This window comes from Vitis riparia, chromosome 6, assembly GCF_004353265.1.
Source record: "Vitis riparia cultivar Riparia Gloire de Montpellier isolate 1030 chromosome 6, EGFV_Vit.rip_1.0, whole genome shotgun sequence".
Lineage (NCBI taxonomy): Eukaryota > Viridiplantae > Streptophyta > Magnoliopsida > Vitales > Vitaceae > Vitis > Vitis riparia.
In genome coordinates, this window is record NC_048436.1 from 6,431,727 (window position 1) to 6,452,480 (window position 20,754).

Consider the following 20,754-nt stretch of genomic DNA (forward strand, 5'->3'; position numbering starts at 1 on the left):
GAAATAAGCCATCTTAGAAAGAATTGATCTTGCTTATGCTAAGCTACATACTCAAGATTAATAATTTGGATCAAGGAGGCTATTGTGGTGTTTTTGGTGCTGCTTTTGATATACTTTAATGGACATAAATATGTTCCAATGATATGGCCTTCAACTAAAAGTCCTTTAATCAAGGGAAGGACTTGTGATTTCCATAGCAAGTAGTTGGATTGGTCTAAGGTATAATTAAAGCTGTTTGAAAAGGCAAAAGGGAGTTCCTTAAATATCTAATTGAGTAGTAGTGGAGGAAGCAAACATGTTGATATATATGAGTCAAGGAAGCTGTAATACCATAAAAGGATTTGAAAATGTAATAGCAAAACATCATCCACTCAAAATCTCATAACTTGTAAATTTTTGTAATTGCAACTTACCTTGATAACTTACCTTATCATTATCCTTAACATTCCTTAAACTTTCCAAGATACAAATTCTAATAAATTAAATATAGGAAAACAAATTCTTAGTTATAGTGCTTGAGAACATATTTATATAATAATTAGATTACATTTAAATTCTAATAGCCTTTGGGTAACCCCAATAGGCTTTTTTGCTGATCTAAGCTGAGGTTTTAAACGTTGGCTTTTGGTTGGATTGGGAAAAAAAGAAGAAAAAACCATTGGCTTGTATAAATAAGCTTGACCTTAGGAGGCAAGATGAGAAGGAAGATTGAGGAAGATAAGAAGTTAGACTCAAGTCAAACTTAGGCTAGGTCACCTTGTAATTTTTAGGCTTGGATAAAGTCATTTTTAAGCCTCTAGGTTGCAAGAAGCTACCTTAACCAATGAAAGTTGTCTTGTGAGTCAATTATTCAATAGTCAAGGTTGACACAACTATGCTTTCTATGGATGTGCTTGTATCTTGATTATAATTTTCTAAGTTCTTAATATAATTTTGGGAATTTCATAACTTTTGAGACAAGTAATCAAAGATCCAATCATGGCATGACTAAGGTTCGAATTTCAATCTTAAGCTTGCAAAAATTAACACAAGCAACTATAATCCACCAAATATGCTTAGATAAAAAATACAAGGCTAAATAAGATTATGAAAATTAGAGTTCACCTATTGAAACTAAAACATAAATCGACTCCATGCATACTCAATATTCATCTCGTCCATCACACCTAAAAATGGATAATATAAGGATGAACTCATAGCTTATTAATTCATAAATATTTTGGTATGATAGATGAGTGACACCTAAAAATGGAATATTATCATATATTTCAAATTATAGAAATAAAAATGATTTGCTTCAAAAACATTCATCAACTACTTCAATTCATATGTGTCTAATTAAAGACATGCATAGTTACAAATTTTAAATAAATCAAATTAACCTTTGGCGATTATTTCCACAATTTACCCTAAGGGCAAAGATATACATCATTTGAATCCTAAACATGGAAGACAAATAGCTTAATTTCTTATTAGTTATGATTAGATAGGGCAACTAACCTATAGTGTGTTCTAAGAGTATAATTGATTTAAAGAATAAGTCATTGACACTCTCAAGGGCTAGTAGCATAGCCTCTAATTAGTAGGGTTTAATTTAATACACCATAACATAGGTTTGGAGTTTGAGAACATATTCCCTATCAACTAGGACTAGATTGTTCAAATAGAGTTACATTAATTATTACAACTACTTGTTAAGTTCTACTTAAACACACCTCCACTACGACAAGGAAGGTTAATAACTTATCCCCTATTAATCAAGGCCAAACAATTTATAAAATGTTAGAATGATTATTATCCTCTATTGACTAATGTCTAATTCAACACACCTCTAACAAGATATGGAGGCCGTAACTTATCCCTTTTCAAATGAACCTAGATAGTTTAGACATTATTAAAATATCTGGATCAAGTTTAATGTCATGAAATTGTGAGTTTATGCAATGTTGAATAATCAAGAACAATCAATGCTGATATTAAACATTTTGTACTTCTCGCTCATTGTCTTTAATTTCTTTAATAAATTTATTCATTATATTTAAATTTATTTTTAATTTTATGTGAGAAATTTATATTATAAAGGTTTTTAAATAATTGTTTGGTTTGTCGTTTTTTTATGTAAAGGAACCAACAATAAATACTATCTGGCAAAAAAGAAAAAATTGTAATTAATGGTAACTAGTATAACAAGGGTTTCGATTTTTGACCTTTAGCGATAAATTTGGTCGTCTAATACGTTTAAAGAGTCAATTGTCTTATTGCGGTCAAACTTTGAAAATGTCATAATATTTTTTATTTTCCATTTATGGACCGTGGATTATATCAACATTAAATAGAATTTAATACAAACATATCAACAACTAATAAAATGTTTAGTATAAATATCGATGGTTTAAGCTCTCATATGTACCATACTGAATTTTATTTGGTGTTTGTCTTAATCCTGTTAGTTTAGCATTTTTTTTACAAAGTATACTACTTTTAAGTGTTGTTTCCGTCAAACAGTATTCTTGCAAAGCTCTCGCGAGGGATTTTTAGTAAGAATATCTCTCTCTTCTTCTTTCTTTCTCTTTCTCTCTCTCTTCCACATGAACTCGATACTTGTTTGTACCATACTGAATTTTATTTGGTGTTCGTCTTAATCCTATTAGTTTAACATTTTTTTTACAAAGTATACTACTTTTAAGTGTCGTTTCCATCAAGTTGTGTTCTTGCAAAGCTCTCGTGAGGGATTTTTAGAAAGAATATCTCTCTATTTCTCTTTTTTTTTTTTCTCTCTTTATCTCTCTTTTACACATGAACTCTATACTTATTTGTAAAAAGATTTTGATATAAAAGTTATTCTTTGCTAGATTTTGAAAAAGGAGAAGGGTAAATTTTTTTCTCGAAGTTCTTATTTGTCTCATAAATGGTTGAATAATTTTAGTCTTTAAAATAATAGAAATGTTCATATTTTATTTTCGATTGCCTCATAAATACACAAGATCATAATTTTATTCATTCTAGTTGTGATATAGTTTAATGAAATCATGATCAATGGTACAAAGTTCATGAATTTAATGGCACCCTATTATAATAATCTTTTTTCTGACTCATTTATCACCTCTATCATATTCATTTATAAATGATTTATTTTCAACTCCTATTATAAGTTCAATAAGTGACATACTATTATGTATATTAAATAGATATAACTTCTCTTGCTTTTAAGAGGTTAGATTCAAATATTGAATAAGTTGTTATCTAAGTTAATTAAAACTTTTAAAATACTTTTACATCAACATGATGTGACATGAATATGACCCGATATCATTCATTGCCATTTATGATGTAATTGTGCATGTTCACGTTCTTTATTGACCTAGATCAACGTGGAATTTCAATAATCCAAGTGATTAGACTTTAAAAGTTGAATCGTCTTTTAAATTTATAATTTTTGTGATCGTGATTTTCTTATGCCTCATTTATCCGAGTTCTCTATGTTCTTCAATTATTTTAAGTATCCAATTGAAGACATTGCTTAATTATATATATTAATTTGCTTTCTTTTTTATTTAAGTAAAATTTAATTCTTTATTTTTATTTTTATTTTTATTAGAAATATAGATATTTGAAGTAAAAGCCAAATTTAGAAGAGAATTCTAGAGATAACTAAAATAGAAAGAAAGAAAAAAAAAGATTTATAGTATCTATTAATTTCAAATTGAGGCTAGCAAAAAATTTTAATAATTATTTTTTTTTGGCGATTTGTAAATTTAGAATTAAATCAACACATTATCATAAAAATAAAATAATATTTAAAAACAATTAAAATTGTCATTTTTATTAAATTAATTATTTCAGATAATAAAGTTCTAGTGGATTAAAAATTATCTTACCTCTATTAAATTAATTAATTACCTAATAAAATTAATTATGTCGGATAATAAAGTTCTAGTGGATTTTTTTTAATTATCTCATGTTTAAAATTTCAAAAAAATAAAAAATAAAAAACAGCTTTTGAGAAATTTTCGTTACTTTGAAAAAATATCTATAGAGCGATGTCGCAACTCGCAACCCCATTGGGGCGTATAGGCACGCGCCAAGGCGCGTGGATGAATTAGCTATAAGTCAGAGTATGTTTAAACGAAATCAGTGTTGATTTTGAGATGATCTGATTGATTCCCATTTCGAAGTGATAGTTAGTGGGGCCCAAGAAAACAGAGTCTGAGTCAATCCCACAGTTGATTCAGTCAGCCACTCTCTCTCTCCAATTCCCACATATTCGAGGAGAGAGGAGAGAGGAGAGAGGAGAGAGAATGGTATGGGGTTGAAGGAGGGATGAAATCTACATGGGCTTCTCTCCTTGTATATCTCTTCTATTTTCCCTCTTCTTTTGCCATTTTTTTTTTAATTTTTCCGGACCCAAAAGTAATTTTCAATATATTTTTTGGGCTATTTCTAAATGATTGGACTCTGTACTTCCTCTGTCACAGATTATGGTTAGGGGGCTTGGGATTGTGAGAAACGGTGGTTGTGGGTTCAAGGTATAGGGTTTATGGGATTCTTTTTCAGGTTTATGATTGGGTTTTTTTTTTATTGAAAAATTTCTTTGGAGGATTTTTTCGGATTGTCTTGATTGTTTGTGGATATTTGGATGTCTTTGGGATGATATCAACTGGCTGTGCTAATGGTTCTGAGAAGTGGTTGATAATCTCAGGTATGTTCTTCTGGTTGTCATTGTAGGTAGCTACTGAATGGGGAAATGGGGAAATCTGAAATGAGTGTTTCGAAATAAGATTATAAAATTATTTGACTTGTTTGAAATATTTATCTCTAGTGATCAATACTGTGTCGATTTCTCTCTATTTATTTTTGGATGAATACTGGAATTTGATATTTGAAGAATACCGATATGGAAGCAACCTAAATAGCTTCTTTGGAAGCAATATCAATAGTTTGTTGCAACCTGAAACAAGTGGCTTGACTTTGTAGTCATCATGTAACTGTTATCAGTAGAAGTGATTGTTGTATGTTTATGATTGAAAATTCAGGAAAATGGCCGGTGATCAAGAAGGTTCTCCATTGGGTGAGGAAGAAGTTGGAAGTGGAGAAAAATCAGGCGGAGGGGGAGGGGGTCCTCTGAAGAAAGGACCATGGACCTCAGCAGAGGATGCAGTTTTGATAGATTATGTCACCAAGCATGGAGAGGGGAATTGGAATGCAGTGATGAAGCACTCTGGACTCTCCAGATGTGGGAAAAGCTGCCGCCTTCGCTGGGCAAATCATCTGAGGCCTGATTTGAAGAAGGGTGCTTTCACTCCCGAGGAGGAGCACCGCATAATCGAACTCCATGCCAGAATGGGAAATAAATGGGCGCGGATGGCTGCTGAGGTGTGTTCACATGTTTTATGTTTTGGTTAGATGCATATTCATAAATCAATCACATTTCACTTCGTATTAGCACTAATTAATTTGGAAATACATGAGAATTATGTGATTTTCAAACCTGAATTACATTGTTTGGTTCCCTTTTCTGCCTTAGGCTCTATGTGGTGTTAGTCTAATGAATCAAAACAAAAAAGGTGAAACAAGAAGATTGTAGTTTATGCAAGAACTAATCTTATTTGGAGGTAGGCTCTTTGGCAATATGAGAGGAAAATTCTGGTGTTTTAGGTGATTGTCAATCTGGCTTTCAATGAAGTCCAGAGCCTTATGATGAGAATTTTGAGACCCTTTTTGGTATTTGGATGGCAGAATTTGAGGATATCAACACCAAACAAAAATGTGAGTTTACAGCCTAGAAAAATAACCTAGGCTGAAATGGAGTCATGGAAGGGGACTGCAACTTTAGATTGCATCATACAGTGAGTGGTGGGAGTAAGAAAAAGAACAGTAAGGTGGTGTTTGTTTTTTTGGCTTTTTGCTAAAAACCATTTAGTTTTAGAATTTAGGTTGTTTGTTTTTTAACTTTTTCATGACTTATTATAAACTTTTTACTAAATAGAAAAAGCCAAAATATGTGGCTTTTTCTAAATAGAAAAAATAACACAATAGTTTTTTTTACTTTTTAATACTTAATAGAAATAAAATACTACAAAAACAAACAACCTAATATTTAATACTATTAAGTATTAAGGTTCTAATTAGAATTAAGTAAAAAAACAAACACCACCTAAGTCTATCCTGATGTTAGAAAGTGAACTTTAGAGCATTAAGACTTGATTCTGGGCGAAGTTTGTGCCTTATCTTTCATTTCTTTTGCCTCTTAGAGCTGCCTGTCTAAGGTATGATATATTGTGGTTTCTTCGAGGCCCAAATAGAATCTAATTGGCATATATCTTGCTACACCATGAGGAGAATGGAATCATTGGAGGTTGTTTAATTTTAGTTTGTTACCCTTTCACATTAATAGTATTGGTATTGTGTGGGTGGGAACGAAGATGATATTCGTCAAAATCACCAGTTATATCATTGGTGACCACTGGCCTTTTCCATTTCCTTTTTTTTCTTTCTTTGCTTGTTTCCAATGGGAATGGAAACCCAAAACCACAAGGTTGGATTGAAAGAATCTACAAGAAAAACCCATGCAGATTGGATTGTAACCCTGTGAATTAATAAATAAATTCTTTGTTCATTTATATTAGTGGGGAGTTCCTTTAGTCTTAGGTTTTGAGGTCTGGCTTGGGTCTTGATTGCTGAGGAGAGTGCTTCCTGTTTTGAGTGATCTTCTGGTATTGAGAAAATTAGGGAGGTCAATTCTTTACTGACAGGATTATTGATTTTGGAGAGTAATAAAAGCAGGTGTGGAGGAGGGGAATTATCGATTTTTAAGAGGATGTACCTTAGATCACTTCTTGTTAGGATGCTGAGCTGTTTAGTGGCTAATTTATGGAGTTGACTTGTAGATCAGCACATCCATTGAGTGCCTTTTTCTACTGTGAAGCTGATAGTCTTAGTGGTAATCATCTCACATGATCTTTTTGGTTGTGAGGAAGAAAAAGGGAAAAAGAACGAGAAAGAAAAGAAAATGCAGTAGTGGTGGTCACAGTGGTAGTGCCAGGTGGTGGCAGTGGCAGTGGTAATAGGAGGTGGCAACAATGGCAAGGAGGTGGTGTTAGTGATGGAAACAGTAGTGATAATGGTAATGGGGATAGAGAAATGGGGAATGGGGGATGGTGGTAGTGATATGTGTGTTTTTTGTATGATTTTTCCCCTTTTCTTGGTCTCATAGTTAGTGAGATTTGTGATCAATACTTTTCCCCTTGAAAGTTGTTCATTTCCTTTATAGAAGATTGATTGATTCAAATTCTTAGATTTGGAATGAAGTCCCACTTTAAAATCCAAGGTTGCAACCAAAACACAAGAGTTGGACTCAAGGATTTCACTTCCAATTCCTTGCATCAGACACACATTCATGTGAATTGAATAGTTGTGGTATTTATTATAGGATGTCAGAGACCAAAATAGTTCTCTGTTCGGTGTCAGGGAAATCAGTTTGAGAGAGATTTTTTTAAGAAAATCACCACGCTTTTATTTCTGCAGCATTAGGGGGGCATTGATAGATTATTTTATAATCCTAAAAAGGTGGTATAAACTTTCTTAGGAAATTATCATTTCCAATAAACACTGTTACTCCAGTAACAAACTACATTGTTAATCATAATGGTAGGCCCATCTGGTGGCATCAATAGCTTCAAAAACATCCTCTTTGTAGGCTTCATTTTTCCTTTGAAACAAATGGATCCTGAATGTTCTTTTATTGCCTAGAATTAGAGAACTGAGGCTCAGTTTGGTGTTTGTGGAAAGTCAATTCTGGGTATTGCATATAATGAAGAAACCCCCATTGTTCTTGTTTTGAAGCTCGAATGCTTGATAGTTTGTTCCTATAATAACCACACTACATTTTTTTTAACAATGATGGTGACTTCCATTTTTTATTTACTTTGGATGCTAGTGTCAAATGCGCATATCCTCCTTATTCATCACATATGGCAACTCTTCAACAAGACAGCTTTCCTTTATTACATCACATTATTTCAACAAGTGACACGGATACATTTAATTTTCTGATTTCTTATCCCTCTGAAATTAACAGGAAACTTTCCTTTCTTGCTTTCCTCAGTGTTCTCTATTGCTTTGCTAATGCATTCCTCCTCTCTCTTCTGCCCTGGTTCAGTTGCCTGGGCGTACAGATAATGAAATAAAAAACTACTGGAATACCCGGATCAAGAGACTGCAGCGTGCTGGCTTACCGATTTACCCTCCGGATGTTAGTATGAAAGCGCTGAATGGGAGTCAGCAAAGCCAAAGCATGGGTTCATTAACCACTGGTGAGGCAAGCCCATCTGATCTGTTGCAGGGAAACAGTTTTGAGATTCCTGCTGTGCAATTCAAAAATTTGCAAAATCCAGGGATCTATCCTTATCCACCGACATATTTTGATATTCTTCCGAGTGGGTCGCTAACGCAAAATCTTGGTTCATCTGATGGTCAGAACTTTATGTTTCCAACAATGCATCCCCCCAAACGCTTTCGAGAATCAGAGACCTTTTTCTCTGGATTGAATGATGATTTCAGCAATGCTTTCCCAGCATTAGATCTGTATGATGATACATGTGAGAACAATCCTTATTATCTGTATGATGATACACGTGAGAAGAATCCTCAGCCATTTGAGTGGTCTTCTTCATATGATCCTGATCTAAGCACTAACCTGACATCCTTAGGTGGACTTCCTGGCAGCCATGCCCTTTCAAATGGCAATTTCTCTTCCGAGCCCAGCTCTGGGGCTATGAAGGTGGAGCTCCCTTCTCTCCAATATTCAGAGGCTCAAGTTGGTAACTGGGGCTCACTTTTCCCAATGCCTTCAATTGAGTCTGTTGATACTCTGATTCAGTCCCCTCAAACTGAGCAAATTCAGGTAGATTGTCTTTCACCATCCAAAAGTGGCCTATTGGAAGCAGTAGTTTATGAATCGCGGAATCTGAAAAGAAAGTATGATTCATGCCACCAGGCTTCAAATACTGCTATTGAGTGCAATGATGTAGTGGGCAATTTGCCTCTTAATCCCTATGAAGCAGAATGGAATGTATATGTTGACCCAACATCTCCTTTAGGTAATTCTGCTGCATCTGTATTTAATGTGCATACTCCTATCGGCGGAAGCTCGCCAGATGAGCCCCAGTCAATTGAGACCTTGCTAGGTGAGAGTATTTTGTGTTAACTTTGTAGAATGAAGCTTACAGTATATTAATGGACTTGAGAATTCTTCTTCAGGGTGCAAAGTTCATCCAGAGCCAGTTAATCAGATTGCTACTCACTATGATGGAAAGAAAGAAACCCCAAACCAGATGGACTTGTCCAGGCCTGATCGTTTGCTTGATGCGGATTGGTTTGGACCGGATACTGAGCGTGGCAGGGAACAAGCTACCTGGAGAGATGCTCTAAATGCCCTTCTTGGTGAAGATATCAACAGCAACAAGAAGTAAATGGGTGTTTAACTTGTTACATCAAACCTGGATGCAGCCTTGGGTCTTAATGCAGCAGAGGAAACATGCAGGCACAGCCAACTTGCTGAAAATGGTAGTGGCTTTTATTTTCTTTTCCTCCTATTCAGGTTTACCAGATTTTCTCTTGGGTCTTAGGCTGTATTTCAGGGGGGAAACTTTCCTTGTATTAGAACCATGAAAAACATGTTTACATTGTGTTGTGTGGTTATCTTTGGAAGTTGGGGTTTTGCTTTTGAATATTAGAATTCGATGTTGTCAAACTATTTTGTGAACTTGTTATGGTTATAATCACCCATCTTCTGTTTCCATTTCTCAGTGATTTGAAAAGATTGGTTAACTAAAATATTTATACAGCAGAGCAAGGGTACTTACTCCTGATCTGCCCTTGAGATATTTATTGTAAAGATGATGATGAATTGTATTTCATTTTTGGGTTTCCCATCTCTATGAGCATCTGGCAAACCTGCAGCTTCTTTTTAGGAACATCACTACTCATATATACAGTCTCTTTGAGAATGTCATGTGATATTACCTCTCTTCTGCCATTGCAGTTGTTCCATCATTTGCAGGTGTGGATTCACTAAGCTTTTACTGCTTCATTTTAAAAAGATTTCCTTCACCGGGGTTTATAGGAATAGAATATTTCCTGAGGGTCCTGCTATAGTACCCCATTGGTACATATCCAAAAACACAACCAATCACAACATGCCATGTGTACAATTGCCATGTATATAATTTGATCCTATTGATTTGTATTCAGACTTACATCCCATTTGTTTGTATTTTGGTCCTGTATATTCATTCCCTGATTTCATATATTTATACCCATTTGTTTGTACTGGTACCATGGATTTGTAGTGGCACTGTACACTCCTAGATACTGAGTGTAATTTATCTTCAAGATAATAAAGGAATAATTATTATTATCTCCAGCCTATTGTCATTTATCAAAATTAGTATAAGTTATTATTATCTTGATTTCTATGTGATATATGCTATAATAACTATTATTATTTGCATATAAAGACTGAAACAAATCTCCTGCTGATTTAATAACTATTGTTTAAGAGATATTGCTAGACTTTTTATTTATGGGATATGGTGCTTAGTGACCTCCTTCAGAGTTAGCATTGATTCTATTTTGTTGTTTAATGTAATTCAAAAACAGAAATTGAAATTGCTTTCCTTTTTCTTTCTTTTACCTTTCCAAATCCAAACAATGGTAATATTTCTTGTGTTCTGTCTTGTATATGACTTTCCTTACTGCTCCAAGGGGAAAATTTTGATCAATATTGTTAGTGTGAGGAATGGTAACATGGGCCATATATATCATGGGAAGAAAACATTTGTAAGAAGAGAAACACAAACCTACTTTTAAACTTTTAGATTGGCTTCTGTATATATTCCTCACTACCAATGCAAAAACCTCAACTGAAAGTACCTCTGCAAATTAAAGCTTCATAGACCTTAATATACTCAGAAATAAACATAGGAATTAAAGCTTAATACTTAATCCAAATCAGATTAAACCAATAACCAAAACTAGATTGAAAATAACATATGGGGGTGTTTCACATCAAGGCTATTGGAACACCAAGAAATTATTCCATTGTGTACAGGGCTAAAATAGAAAAAATCTCAAAAAGAGTCTCCATCGTCAAGTACATATGATATAACTAATTCATGATCAGTGTATAGAAAAAAGAGTTAGGCTGAATTATAAGATGAGGTAGATGAATAACCAGCTGCAGCAGTCCACTACTTAAGGCCTTAAACATACTGATTGAAGTCAGTTGATTGACTCAAATTTTCCATAATCCTCATTCCTCCATTCGAGGAAGCTCATTGAGATCAAAACCTAGCACTTTATTTCCCATACTTTCGCTGGCTTTTCCAGAGGCCGAGTCTTGGGTGGGTGTGGCTTGGGTTGATCCCTGAAAGTGAGCCCTCTTGTGGCCTCCAAGAGCCTGACCCGACCGGAAGTTTTTGCTGCAAATGTTGCACTTGAACCCATCTACCACCACCTTGGAGCCACCTTCTTTAGACTCTTCTTCTCCGGCATCCATGGCTTGGAGGTTGTTCTTATAACTATGGCTAGACCTGTGTCCACCTAAGGCCTGGAAAGTTGGGAAGACCTTATGGCAAGTGCTGCACTTATGCTCCCTGGGTGCCACAAGAGGCGACTCGCTTACTATTTTTTGATCGAGCTTGTTTCCGTTTTTGCTTCTATCAGTAGTGTTCTTGCTACCTGATTCCTCCTCTATGTTGTTGTCAAGGCCTGCATCTCTGGGCCCTAACTCAGTATCTATCAAAGCCTTCTCTTTCAGCATCAGAATCCCTCTTCCATCAATGCTCACCTCTTTTGATGGATAATTTCTCAAGCTTCCAAGTTGTAACACCTCAACTTGTTTCCTCTTCTTCCCTCCTAAACATTCAGAAACTTGTTTCTTGTTCTTAACTCCATGTTTATGCGAAAAACTGAGATCACTGGACAAAACCGAAGTAGAAGATGAGCTCAAGGGGTGATTCTTGCCCCTCCTTCCAGTTTTCGTCCAGGGCAGAAGAGGCTGAGAAGGACTAATATCTGACGAAACCACAGTTGATTTCATGGCTGAAGGGCTCAAATCATCATTTTTCTTCGACACAGTGGAGCAAGAATCAGACTTGGCCGAGGGCGGAGGATTGATCCCCCTCCATTCTCTATCAGGATGGCACCTCATGTGCCCGTACACGGCCTTCTTCGAACGGAAACTCTTGGAACAAACAGGGCACAAGGCTTCGCTTCCAGTATTCTTCTCAGAAACACCACCCTCCGATCCATCATTCTTGAGGTTCGAAGTCTTATTCTTGTTGGAATCCTGCTCATCAAGGAGAGCTCTTGTCTGAATCTTAAAAGCTTTTGAACAACGCAACCCTTTGCTGTTGGAGCTGCATACCACTTCTGTCTTCATTATCACTTTCCTCCTTTTCCCCGTATCATAATCTTCTTCACCTCCTCCCGTTTGAATCTTGATAAGCTTCAAAGAATGTCCTTTTTCTGGTGAACCACCACCGGGCGCCAAGTTCTGCCCCTCTTGGCCTTCGCAAGATACATCATCAGCCATGAAACCCTATCACAAGAGGAAAACCACCATCCCACTGCTAAACTTCTCTCCGTGCTTTAGGTAGTGAGAACTGTTAAGTATTCTGAGATATAAGAGAAAAAAATTAAGTAAAGAAATAGAAAATATTGACAAATAAGGAAAGATGTGGAGATGGATATAGAAACCCGTTAGAGAACAGTGCCATCCCATTAGAAGTCTAATAGAAAACAAACCCTTTAGAGTTTCTATAGATACAAATCTCCTTTCCTTATAAATTTCAAGGTCATACTTTGATTCATCCTCCCAATCCTCTGCATAAATAATAAAATATACTATATTTGATTGGCCATTAAATAACAATAATTATTTTTATATTTTAAAATATAATTAATTAAGGTTGGGTTGAAATTTAACAGATGCTTTTGTGGGTGATGATGAACTCCAAATTAAACCCTAGTTTCAAGTATTGAGCTTCAAAATATTTATAAAACTTAGTTGTAATTAAATTATTAAGCACATTGAAAATTCTTTTCTTTAATGGTAGCATTAATTTTTTTTTTTCTTTCTATTTAACCATTAATTCTTAATTTTTTTTGTATAGTACATAAAAGAAAAAGAGAGTAGGTGAAATGATTGGAATCAAGAGGTTTAATTTTGAGTAGAGATAGGATATTGATGAAAAGGTCTAAAATATGATTTATATTAATTTTATTTTTGTCCATGTTAAGCTTTAACTTGTCTTTTCTATATAAACATCAATCTTGGAGTTAAAAGTCCATCACATAATCTTATTACCTTATTGTTATCATATAATCCTTATCCCCTTCTTAATTTACTTTCATCAATAATTAAATTTAAATTATGAGACACGTCTACATGTATAGAAGCAAATCCAACTTTAGAAATTAATTTTTTGGTTCCCATTTGAACTATATATATATAACATAAATACTTTTATTAATCACCCTTGTTGCATAAACATATAATTTGATCTGGTAATATATTGACTTATTTGATTAAAAGAGTTATTGAAAACCCAATTTTGAAAATCTAATCTTCAATATTTTTTATTGTGACAAAAATGTCGTCATTTTTTAGGAATGGTGATGTGGTGGAGTTTTTCTGGGTACCCTATAATGGAACGAGTTTGAAATTTAAATAAATGAATTTAGAATGAGTTTGAGATTTTTTTAAAAACTCAAGATAGGTTTGAGTAATGTCTTCTCCTGCTCTGCCCAATTTTATATAAAATTTAATTAAAAAAATTAATTTAATTTAATTTTTATTTACTTATTTTTAATATATAATAATAATAATACTTTTCAAATAAGTTATAACAAATTATAATATTTTAATTATTTATAAATATATATATTTTTTAATGTAATTTAAAAAATTATTATTATTATTTTTAATTTTCATACTTGCCTTGCTCCGTTTAATTTTTTTTAATGGGATATGAATGATAAATATTTTAAATAAACAGGACGAGGATAGGATGAAGCCGACTCATCCCGAACCCACCCCATTGCCAACCCTATCATTCTTTTCTTATAAAAATAACTATTTCTTTTAAAACCTAAATATAAATATTTGAAATAGTTAAAGACATTTATATAAAAAATAGACTACTCTTCAAGTAATAACATGAAAGACGTTAAATTCACAAATATAAGAATTGTTTCATCCTTTTTAACTAATTAATTCTAACATATTTTGATGGTAGTTCAAACAACGATGCACATATAGTTAAAATTTAATAAGTACTAAAATATATATATACAACTATGTACATATAGTTAAAGTTTAATAAGTACTAAAATATATATATATATATTAAGGGTTATTTGGTTAACAAGATTATAATAATAGGGTTATTTCATTTACTTCCCCTAATATTTCGACTAAATGCTTCTAACCCCTATAGGTTAACAATTTCATATATTAAATACTTTTTTTATCATTTTCATTTCTTATTTTTACTCACCTCCTCCCCTCTCACTCAAAATAACAAAAGTATATGATCAAATTTAAACTTATAAATACTATATATATTTAGTTAAAACTTTAGAGAAAATAAATAAAATTAATATTATAATAATATTCATATTTATAAAACTGTCGCATCCCTTTTAAAACATATTACTATAGGGTAAATAAATAATCGAGCATGAATCTCATCCAAGAAGATAGGGGATTTTTAATTTTTAATTTTTAATTTTTCACTTTTTTCCACAAATTAGACATAAAAATTAGAAAAAATAAAAGAAGACTGTAACATTGACAAATTTATAGAAAAACATAATATTGGAAATTACAAATTGTATATTAAACTCATATTTGTCATTGGAGAACTACAAGAGATCACAGATTTATATATTAATGCCTGTGCTCTCAAAAAGGATATTCTTATTGATTGTTTCAGGAGATGATATTTGCATAAGAAAACCTAACATTTCAAACGAATTCTAGCAGTTTTAGGGTTGAATCCAACATGAGAGAGAAAATTTCTGCTGTCTCATCTGAGACAAAGCTTAAAACTATAGCCCTATTTAGAAAGAAAATCTTACCATATGAAAACATAAGAATGCAATATCTATGATACTTTATTATTCTCTATTGATATTATTTATTTTTAATAAAAAATTAATTATACTTTTATAATGATGTTATTATTCATATTTTTTTTAACACATATTAAAATGGTATATTTTTTTGAAAATTTAATTTATAAATTTATTATATTTTTTTTATTAAAACTATTTATTTGTAATTACAAAATTATTTATATTTTTAATAAGATTTGAATTACATTTAATCAATATTGAATTTACAGTATTTTTACAAAATCAAAATAGAAAAATTATTTTTAAAAACAATCCATTCAAATAAGTTTTTTATTTTTATTTTTAAAAACAACTTACAAAAAATATTTATTTTTATAAAATATTTTTTAATTTAAAAAAAAACTTTAAAAATAAGCATAAGAAAATATGGCCAAATGACCCCTAATTCTTAATTATTTTGAAAATCAAATTCATGGAGGCCTTTCTTTCTTAATTATTTTTTAGCAGTGAATATTAATGCTTTCTTGTGGGCTTTTTGCAACACTTGGAAGCTTAATATCCGATTGGTAGTGATTTTAAGAAATATTTTTAGTATTTTTGATATTTAAATTTTTTTATCTTTCAAATATTATATAAAGGTTAAAACACTTCCTAAATTACTACTATACATAGTTTGAATAAACTTTTAATTCAAATAAAATACTCGAAAATATCTTAGAAGATTTTTTTGAGAAATCCTGAGAATAAAAATGACGAATTCCTTGATGTAATTAATTTCATGCATTTCATATATGTAATTCTACTTTCTTCGCTTCTTCTCAAATCCATGCATTATATCTATCAATTAAATAAAAAATTAATAAAATTATTAAAATCACCTCAATTCATTAATAGAGATGATTTAGAGGTTTTTTTTTCCATCAAAAGTCATTTGAGTTCCTTTTGGACTCAACCTTTGAGAATTTTATTTATTATTTTTAAAAAAGTAAATGGTGATAAAATCAATTTTCCAATAAATAAATAAATATTTTTATAAATAAGTAATCAATTTTCACTAACTCATAATAATTGGATAAATAAATAAATAAAAAATCAATCATATAAATAAATAATTTATGTCCCATTACCAAATTAAAATATGCGTTACGATAGAGTAGTCTATTTTTGGTACCTTGATATCCATTTTTTTTTTGTGATAGTATTTTTTTTATTAAAAAAATATAATTTATGCTTTTTTTTATAATATTACTATTCATTTTTACTAAAAATATATAAAATTACAAAATTAATTTCATTTTTAATAAGACTTAAATTTACTTTAATTAATATTATATGAATTAAATTTATAATATTTTTACAAAATCAAAACACAATTATTTTCAAAAATAATTTATTTAAACAAATTTTTTATTTTTAAAAAGTGTTTTTTAAAAACAACTTACTAAAAGCTTTTATTTATTTATTTATTTTTATGAAATTTTAAAAAGCTAATTTTATTCTTTTAACTTAAACAACTTGCTAAATGTAATTTATTCAATTATAATTACTAATTGATTTTACCTAAGCTACGTTTGATTGACAATATATGATAAGTATATCTTAGAATAAGATATGAATATTATTTCCAATGAGATATGTATATACTATGAAGATGGTATTTTAAGATAACATATCCAATAAGATATATTATATTATATTTATATTTTATTTATTAAATGAATAAAAAATAACATGAAATATATATTATTTTCAGCGTTTAAAATAAAAATTATATCATAATAAAATATTTTTTATTTAAAAAAATGAAAAATTTGTTATGTTTAAACAATATTCATGATTAGAATATTTAAATTTTACAAATAATTTTTTTATATTATGTTATTTTATATATAAAAATAATTTATATATATATATATATATATATATATATATATATATATTCATATTATTTTATAAATATATTTTTAGTTTTTCATTTTTAATCATAAATTTAATTTATAATAAAAAAATTTATTTTGTAAAATGAGTATATTAAAAAATAAAAAATTGATAAGAAATAATTTTTTGATATAATTAGATCGAGATTGACATATTTTGTATCAAAGGAATAGAAGAAAGAGAGTAGATAATATATCTAATTCACTATCACATGTTTGATTAAATAGAGGAGGATAGGATAGGATTCCGTTATCCTATCTTCTATTATATCCAACATATCCTAAACGTACAAAAGTAGCTTTTGTAAGGTACACAGAAACTAGGCCACAAAACCACCCCCAGTGCTTGTTCTTATTCTTATTGATTGTTATAGGAGACAATGCATGTGTACAAAAGCCATTACATTCCAATCCAATTCTATCAGTTCTAGGGCTGAATCCATGGCTTGGAGGTTGTTCTTATAACTATGGCTGGACCTGTGTCCACCTAAGGCTTGGAAAGTTGGGAAGACCTTTTGGCAAGTGCTGCACTTATACTCCCTGGGTGCCACAAGAAGCGACTCGCTTTCTATTTCTTGATCGAGCTTGTTTATGTTTTTGCTTCTATCAGTAGTGTGCTTGCTACCTGATTCCTCCTTTATGTTGTTGTCAAGACCTGCTTCTTGTTGGAACCAATGTTTCTGTTGCCCTGATAATCAAGGTGAGATCTCATCTGACCCCTCGAAACTCTTGAACAACGCAACTCTTTGCTGCTGGTGTTGCATAACGCTCTTGCCTCCGCTATTCCTCTTCTACTTTTCCCATCATCAGCATTTGCCACCTCCCATCGAATCTTGATAAAACGAGTGTAATAATTTTTTAAAATAATTTAAAAACAAAATAAACAACCATTAATAAACATCTTATATGAATAAAAATTGGTTTATAAGGGATTTACAATTTTTTTTTTTTGTAAATGAATTTCAAACGAAACAAATACTTTGCATCGAATTTATTAATGAGTTTCATCTTCTTTTTTTTTTTTTTTTAAATAAGTTGTAACTCAAAACATAGATGTAATCAATACAAAAATATATTAGGGAAAAACTAATATATTATGAATTTTATGTTAGAATAAATATGGACTCACACATATTAATCATAGTTTATAATTTAGCTATCCATACAGATTTCGATTTATGTTTATTGAGTATGAGCCACCTATGTGTATAGCCCAATGCCAAAACGTGTCTTAGATAATGAGTCTAAGACACGGGAGGCGCAACAGTCCAAAGGGTATGGTCCCTAAGGCGTAGAGGGAATTCATCTATAAGGGATTCACAAGGTAATTTATCATCTAAGACGCGTTTTGGAATCTTGATAAAATGACTAATAATTTTTTAAAATAATTTAAAAACAAAATAAACAACTGTTAATACTGCAAATTTATGAATAAAAATTGATTTATAAGGACTCTATTATTTTTTTGAGCATATGATTATATATTTTGTAAATTTTCTCGCTAGACAAATGAATTTCAAACGAAACAAATACTTTGCATTGAATTTATTAATGAGTTTCAATTTTTTTTTTTATAAATAAGTTGTAACTAAAAACATAGATGTAATACAAAATATAATATAGAAAAACTAATATATTATGATTCCTAACCTTATTGTTTTTGTCATATGCACAATTAAATTTTTTGAATTTTCTTATTGGGTAAATAAATTCTAAATTAAGTGAAATATAATTAATAATTTAATATTTTTAATGAATCTTTTAAATTTTAAGAATAATTTAGAATTCAAAAAATTGGTCGAATTAATTACATATTAAATCAAGAAATTCTAAAATACTTGGTAATTAATTATTAATTATGTACAAGTAATGAAAAATTTGACTTGTTAACATATTAAAAAAGTTAAATTTTACTAACAATTATGGTATGATGTATGTATGTATGGTATGGAGCAAACAATGGAGCTGATCAGTAACAATATTCAAATAAGTTTTGGTGTCATGAAACTAAACCAGCCTCCAGTTCTTGTTCTTATTCTTATTGATTGTTTTCTGGAGATAATGCATGCGTACAAAAGCCATAATTCCTAACGAATTCAATCAATTTTAGGGCTGAATCCAACAGGAAAGAAATAAATTTCAGCTGTTCCACCTGAAAAAACTTAGAACTGTATGGTTCCCATATGGAAAATATAAGAATACAATATCTATAGGCCTTCACCCAGGAACTGTAACTTATTGAATTGTAGGAAAAAAGATGCACAATTACAACTACACTGCACCACCTTCATTCTTCTTCCATCGGGGGAAGCTCATTGAGATCGAAATCCAAAACTCTTGAGCCTGCACTCTGGCTGGCTTCTTCAGCAGACAATATTAATGCTTCTTGTCTGGGTGTATCTAATTGGGCTGGCTTCCGCCGATGAGATGTCTGGTGGCCCCCAAGAGCCTGACCCGTGGGGAAGCTCTTGTTGCAGGTCCGGCACTTGTGGGCTTTTTGAACCACTTGTTTGGCATGCTTGGAAGTGCCAACGGCTAGGCCTTCTTCCTCAGAAGCTGCGGTATGTGAAGATGATGCATGCTTATTCCCCATGGTCAAGGCTTGGTGAGTCGGAAAGGCTTTATTGCAAGTGCCGTGTTTATATGTCCTCGGTAATAATGTCTTCAGAAATCGCTTATTATCATAAACATCCATATAGCTTACGAACTTTGGAGTCTTCTTTGTATTCTTTGATATCTGATCATCAAGTTGTCCCCCAGGTATAATTCTATCATCACTACTCTTCTTGTCCGTATCAACTTCTTTTGGTCCCAAATTGAACCCTGTTTTTAGAAAATCATTCCAAGAAGCACCACCTTTGTTTCCAGCATCTTCTTGGCCCCTGAACCCCAAAGCTCCTCTTTCATGGATTTTCAGCTTCTTGGATGGATAATCCCTAATTAGCTTCCCAACTTGTAACATCTTCATTTGTTGCCTCTTCCGCAGGCCTACACATTCAGAAACTTGATGCTTTTCCTCACTTTCTTTCTTCTGCGATGAGCTGATATTACAGGACGAACCCGAAGAAGAATATGAGTTGATGATGCGATTCTGGCCCCTCATTCCAGTTTTCGTCAACTGCAAAGGAGGCTGAGAAGGACTAATATCAGATGAAACCACGGTCGATGTCATGGACGCAAGGCTCAAGCCATCAATTCCCTGCGACACAGAGGAGCAAGAAGCAGTCTTGGCGGAGGGCGGGGGATTGATCCCCCTCCATTCTCTCTGAGGATGGCACCGCATGTGCCCGTACACGGCCTTCTTCGAATGGAAACCCTTGGAACAAACAGGGCACTTGGCTTGATCAGTTCCACCAATATTCTCAGCAACACCACTCTCTGATCCGTTCTTGAGGTTCCAAGTCTTATTCTTGTTGGAACGACCGACTCTGTTGCCCTGATCATCAAGGCGAGCTCTCATCCGACCCTTGAAGCCTTCTGAACAACCCAGCCCTTTGCTGCTGATGTTGCATTCCAGTCTTGCCTCGACTATTACTTTACTGCTTTTCCCATCATCAACTTCGTCGCCACCTCCCATCGGAATGTTGATTGGCTTCAAAGAAAGCCAATTTTCCGGTAAACCAGCGGAGCCTAAACCTTGCCTCTCTTCGCCGTCACAAGGTACAGCTTCCCCCAT

General features: G+C 32.2%; 3 protein-coding genes across 4 annotated transcripts; 1 reads left to right on the forward strand and 2 right to left on the reverse strand.

Moving 5' to 3' along the window:
* The first annotated feature begins 4,263 nt into the window (after window positions 1-4,263).
* LOC117915740 (transcription factor GAMYB-like) lies at window positions 4,264-9,932 on the forward strand. 2 transcript variants are annotated; one of them, XM_034831416.1, is made up of 4 exons: window positions 4,264-4,699; window positions 5,034-5,373; window positions 8,159-9,098; window positions 9,259-9,932. In XM_034831416.1, exons 2-4 carry the CDS (start codon window positions 5,038-5,040, stop codon window positions 9,468-9,470), a joined length of 1,488 nt encoding a protein of 495 aa, XP_034687307.1. In that variant the 5' UTR covers window positions 4,264-4,699; window positions 5,034-5,037; the 3' UTR covers window positions 9,471-9,932. The 2 variants fall into 2 exon arrangements, with proteins under 2 accessions (XP_034687307.1, XP_034687306.1); XM_034831415.1 differs by having other exon boundaries at window positions 4,265-4,699; window positions 8,159-9,185.
* A 1,379-nt stretch (window positions 9,933-11,311) lies between these two features.
* LOC117916931 (zinc finger protein ZAT9-like) lies at window positions 11,312-12,595 on the reverse strand. The gene has a single exon (XM_034833172.1). It carries the CDS (start codon window positions 12,593-12,595, stop codon window positions 11,312-11,314), a length of 1,284 nt encoding a protein of 427 aa, XP_034689063.1.
* Window positions 12,596-19,365: 6,770 nt separating this feature from the next.
* On the reverse strand, window positions 19,366-20,754 carry LOC117916933 (zinc finger protein ZAT9-like). Its single transcript, XM_034833173.1, has one exon. It carries the CDS (start codon window positions 20,752-20,754, stop codon window positions 19,366-19,368), a length of 1,389 nt encoding a protein of 462 aa, XP_034689064.1.

Bases quoted from the DNA above. Each gene is read 5' to 3' on its own strand.
- LOC117915740 (XM_034831415.1), top strand. From the start codon at position 5,038: ATGGCCGGTGATCAAGAAGGTTCTCCATTGGGTGAGGAAGAAGTTGGA. The intron at 5,374-8,158 runs GTGTGTTCACAT...GCCCTGGTTCAG, and splicing joins GGGCGCGGATGGCTGCTGAG to TTGCCTGGGCGTACAGATAA. The intron at 9,186-9,258 runs GTGAGAGTATTT...ATTCTTCTTCAG, and splicing joins GTCAATTGAGACCTTGCTAG to GGTGCAAAGTTCATCCAGAG.
- LOC117916933 (XM_034833173.1), bottom strand. From the start codon at position 20,754: ATGGGGGAAGCTGTACCTTGTGACGGCGAAGAGAGGCAAGGTTTAGGC.
- LOC117916931 (XM_034833172.1), bottom strand. From the start codon at position 12,595: ATGGCTGATGATGTATCTTGCGAAGGCCAAGAGGGGCAGAACTTGGCG.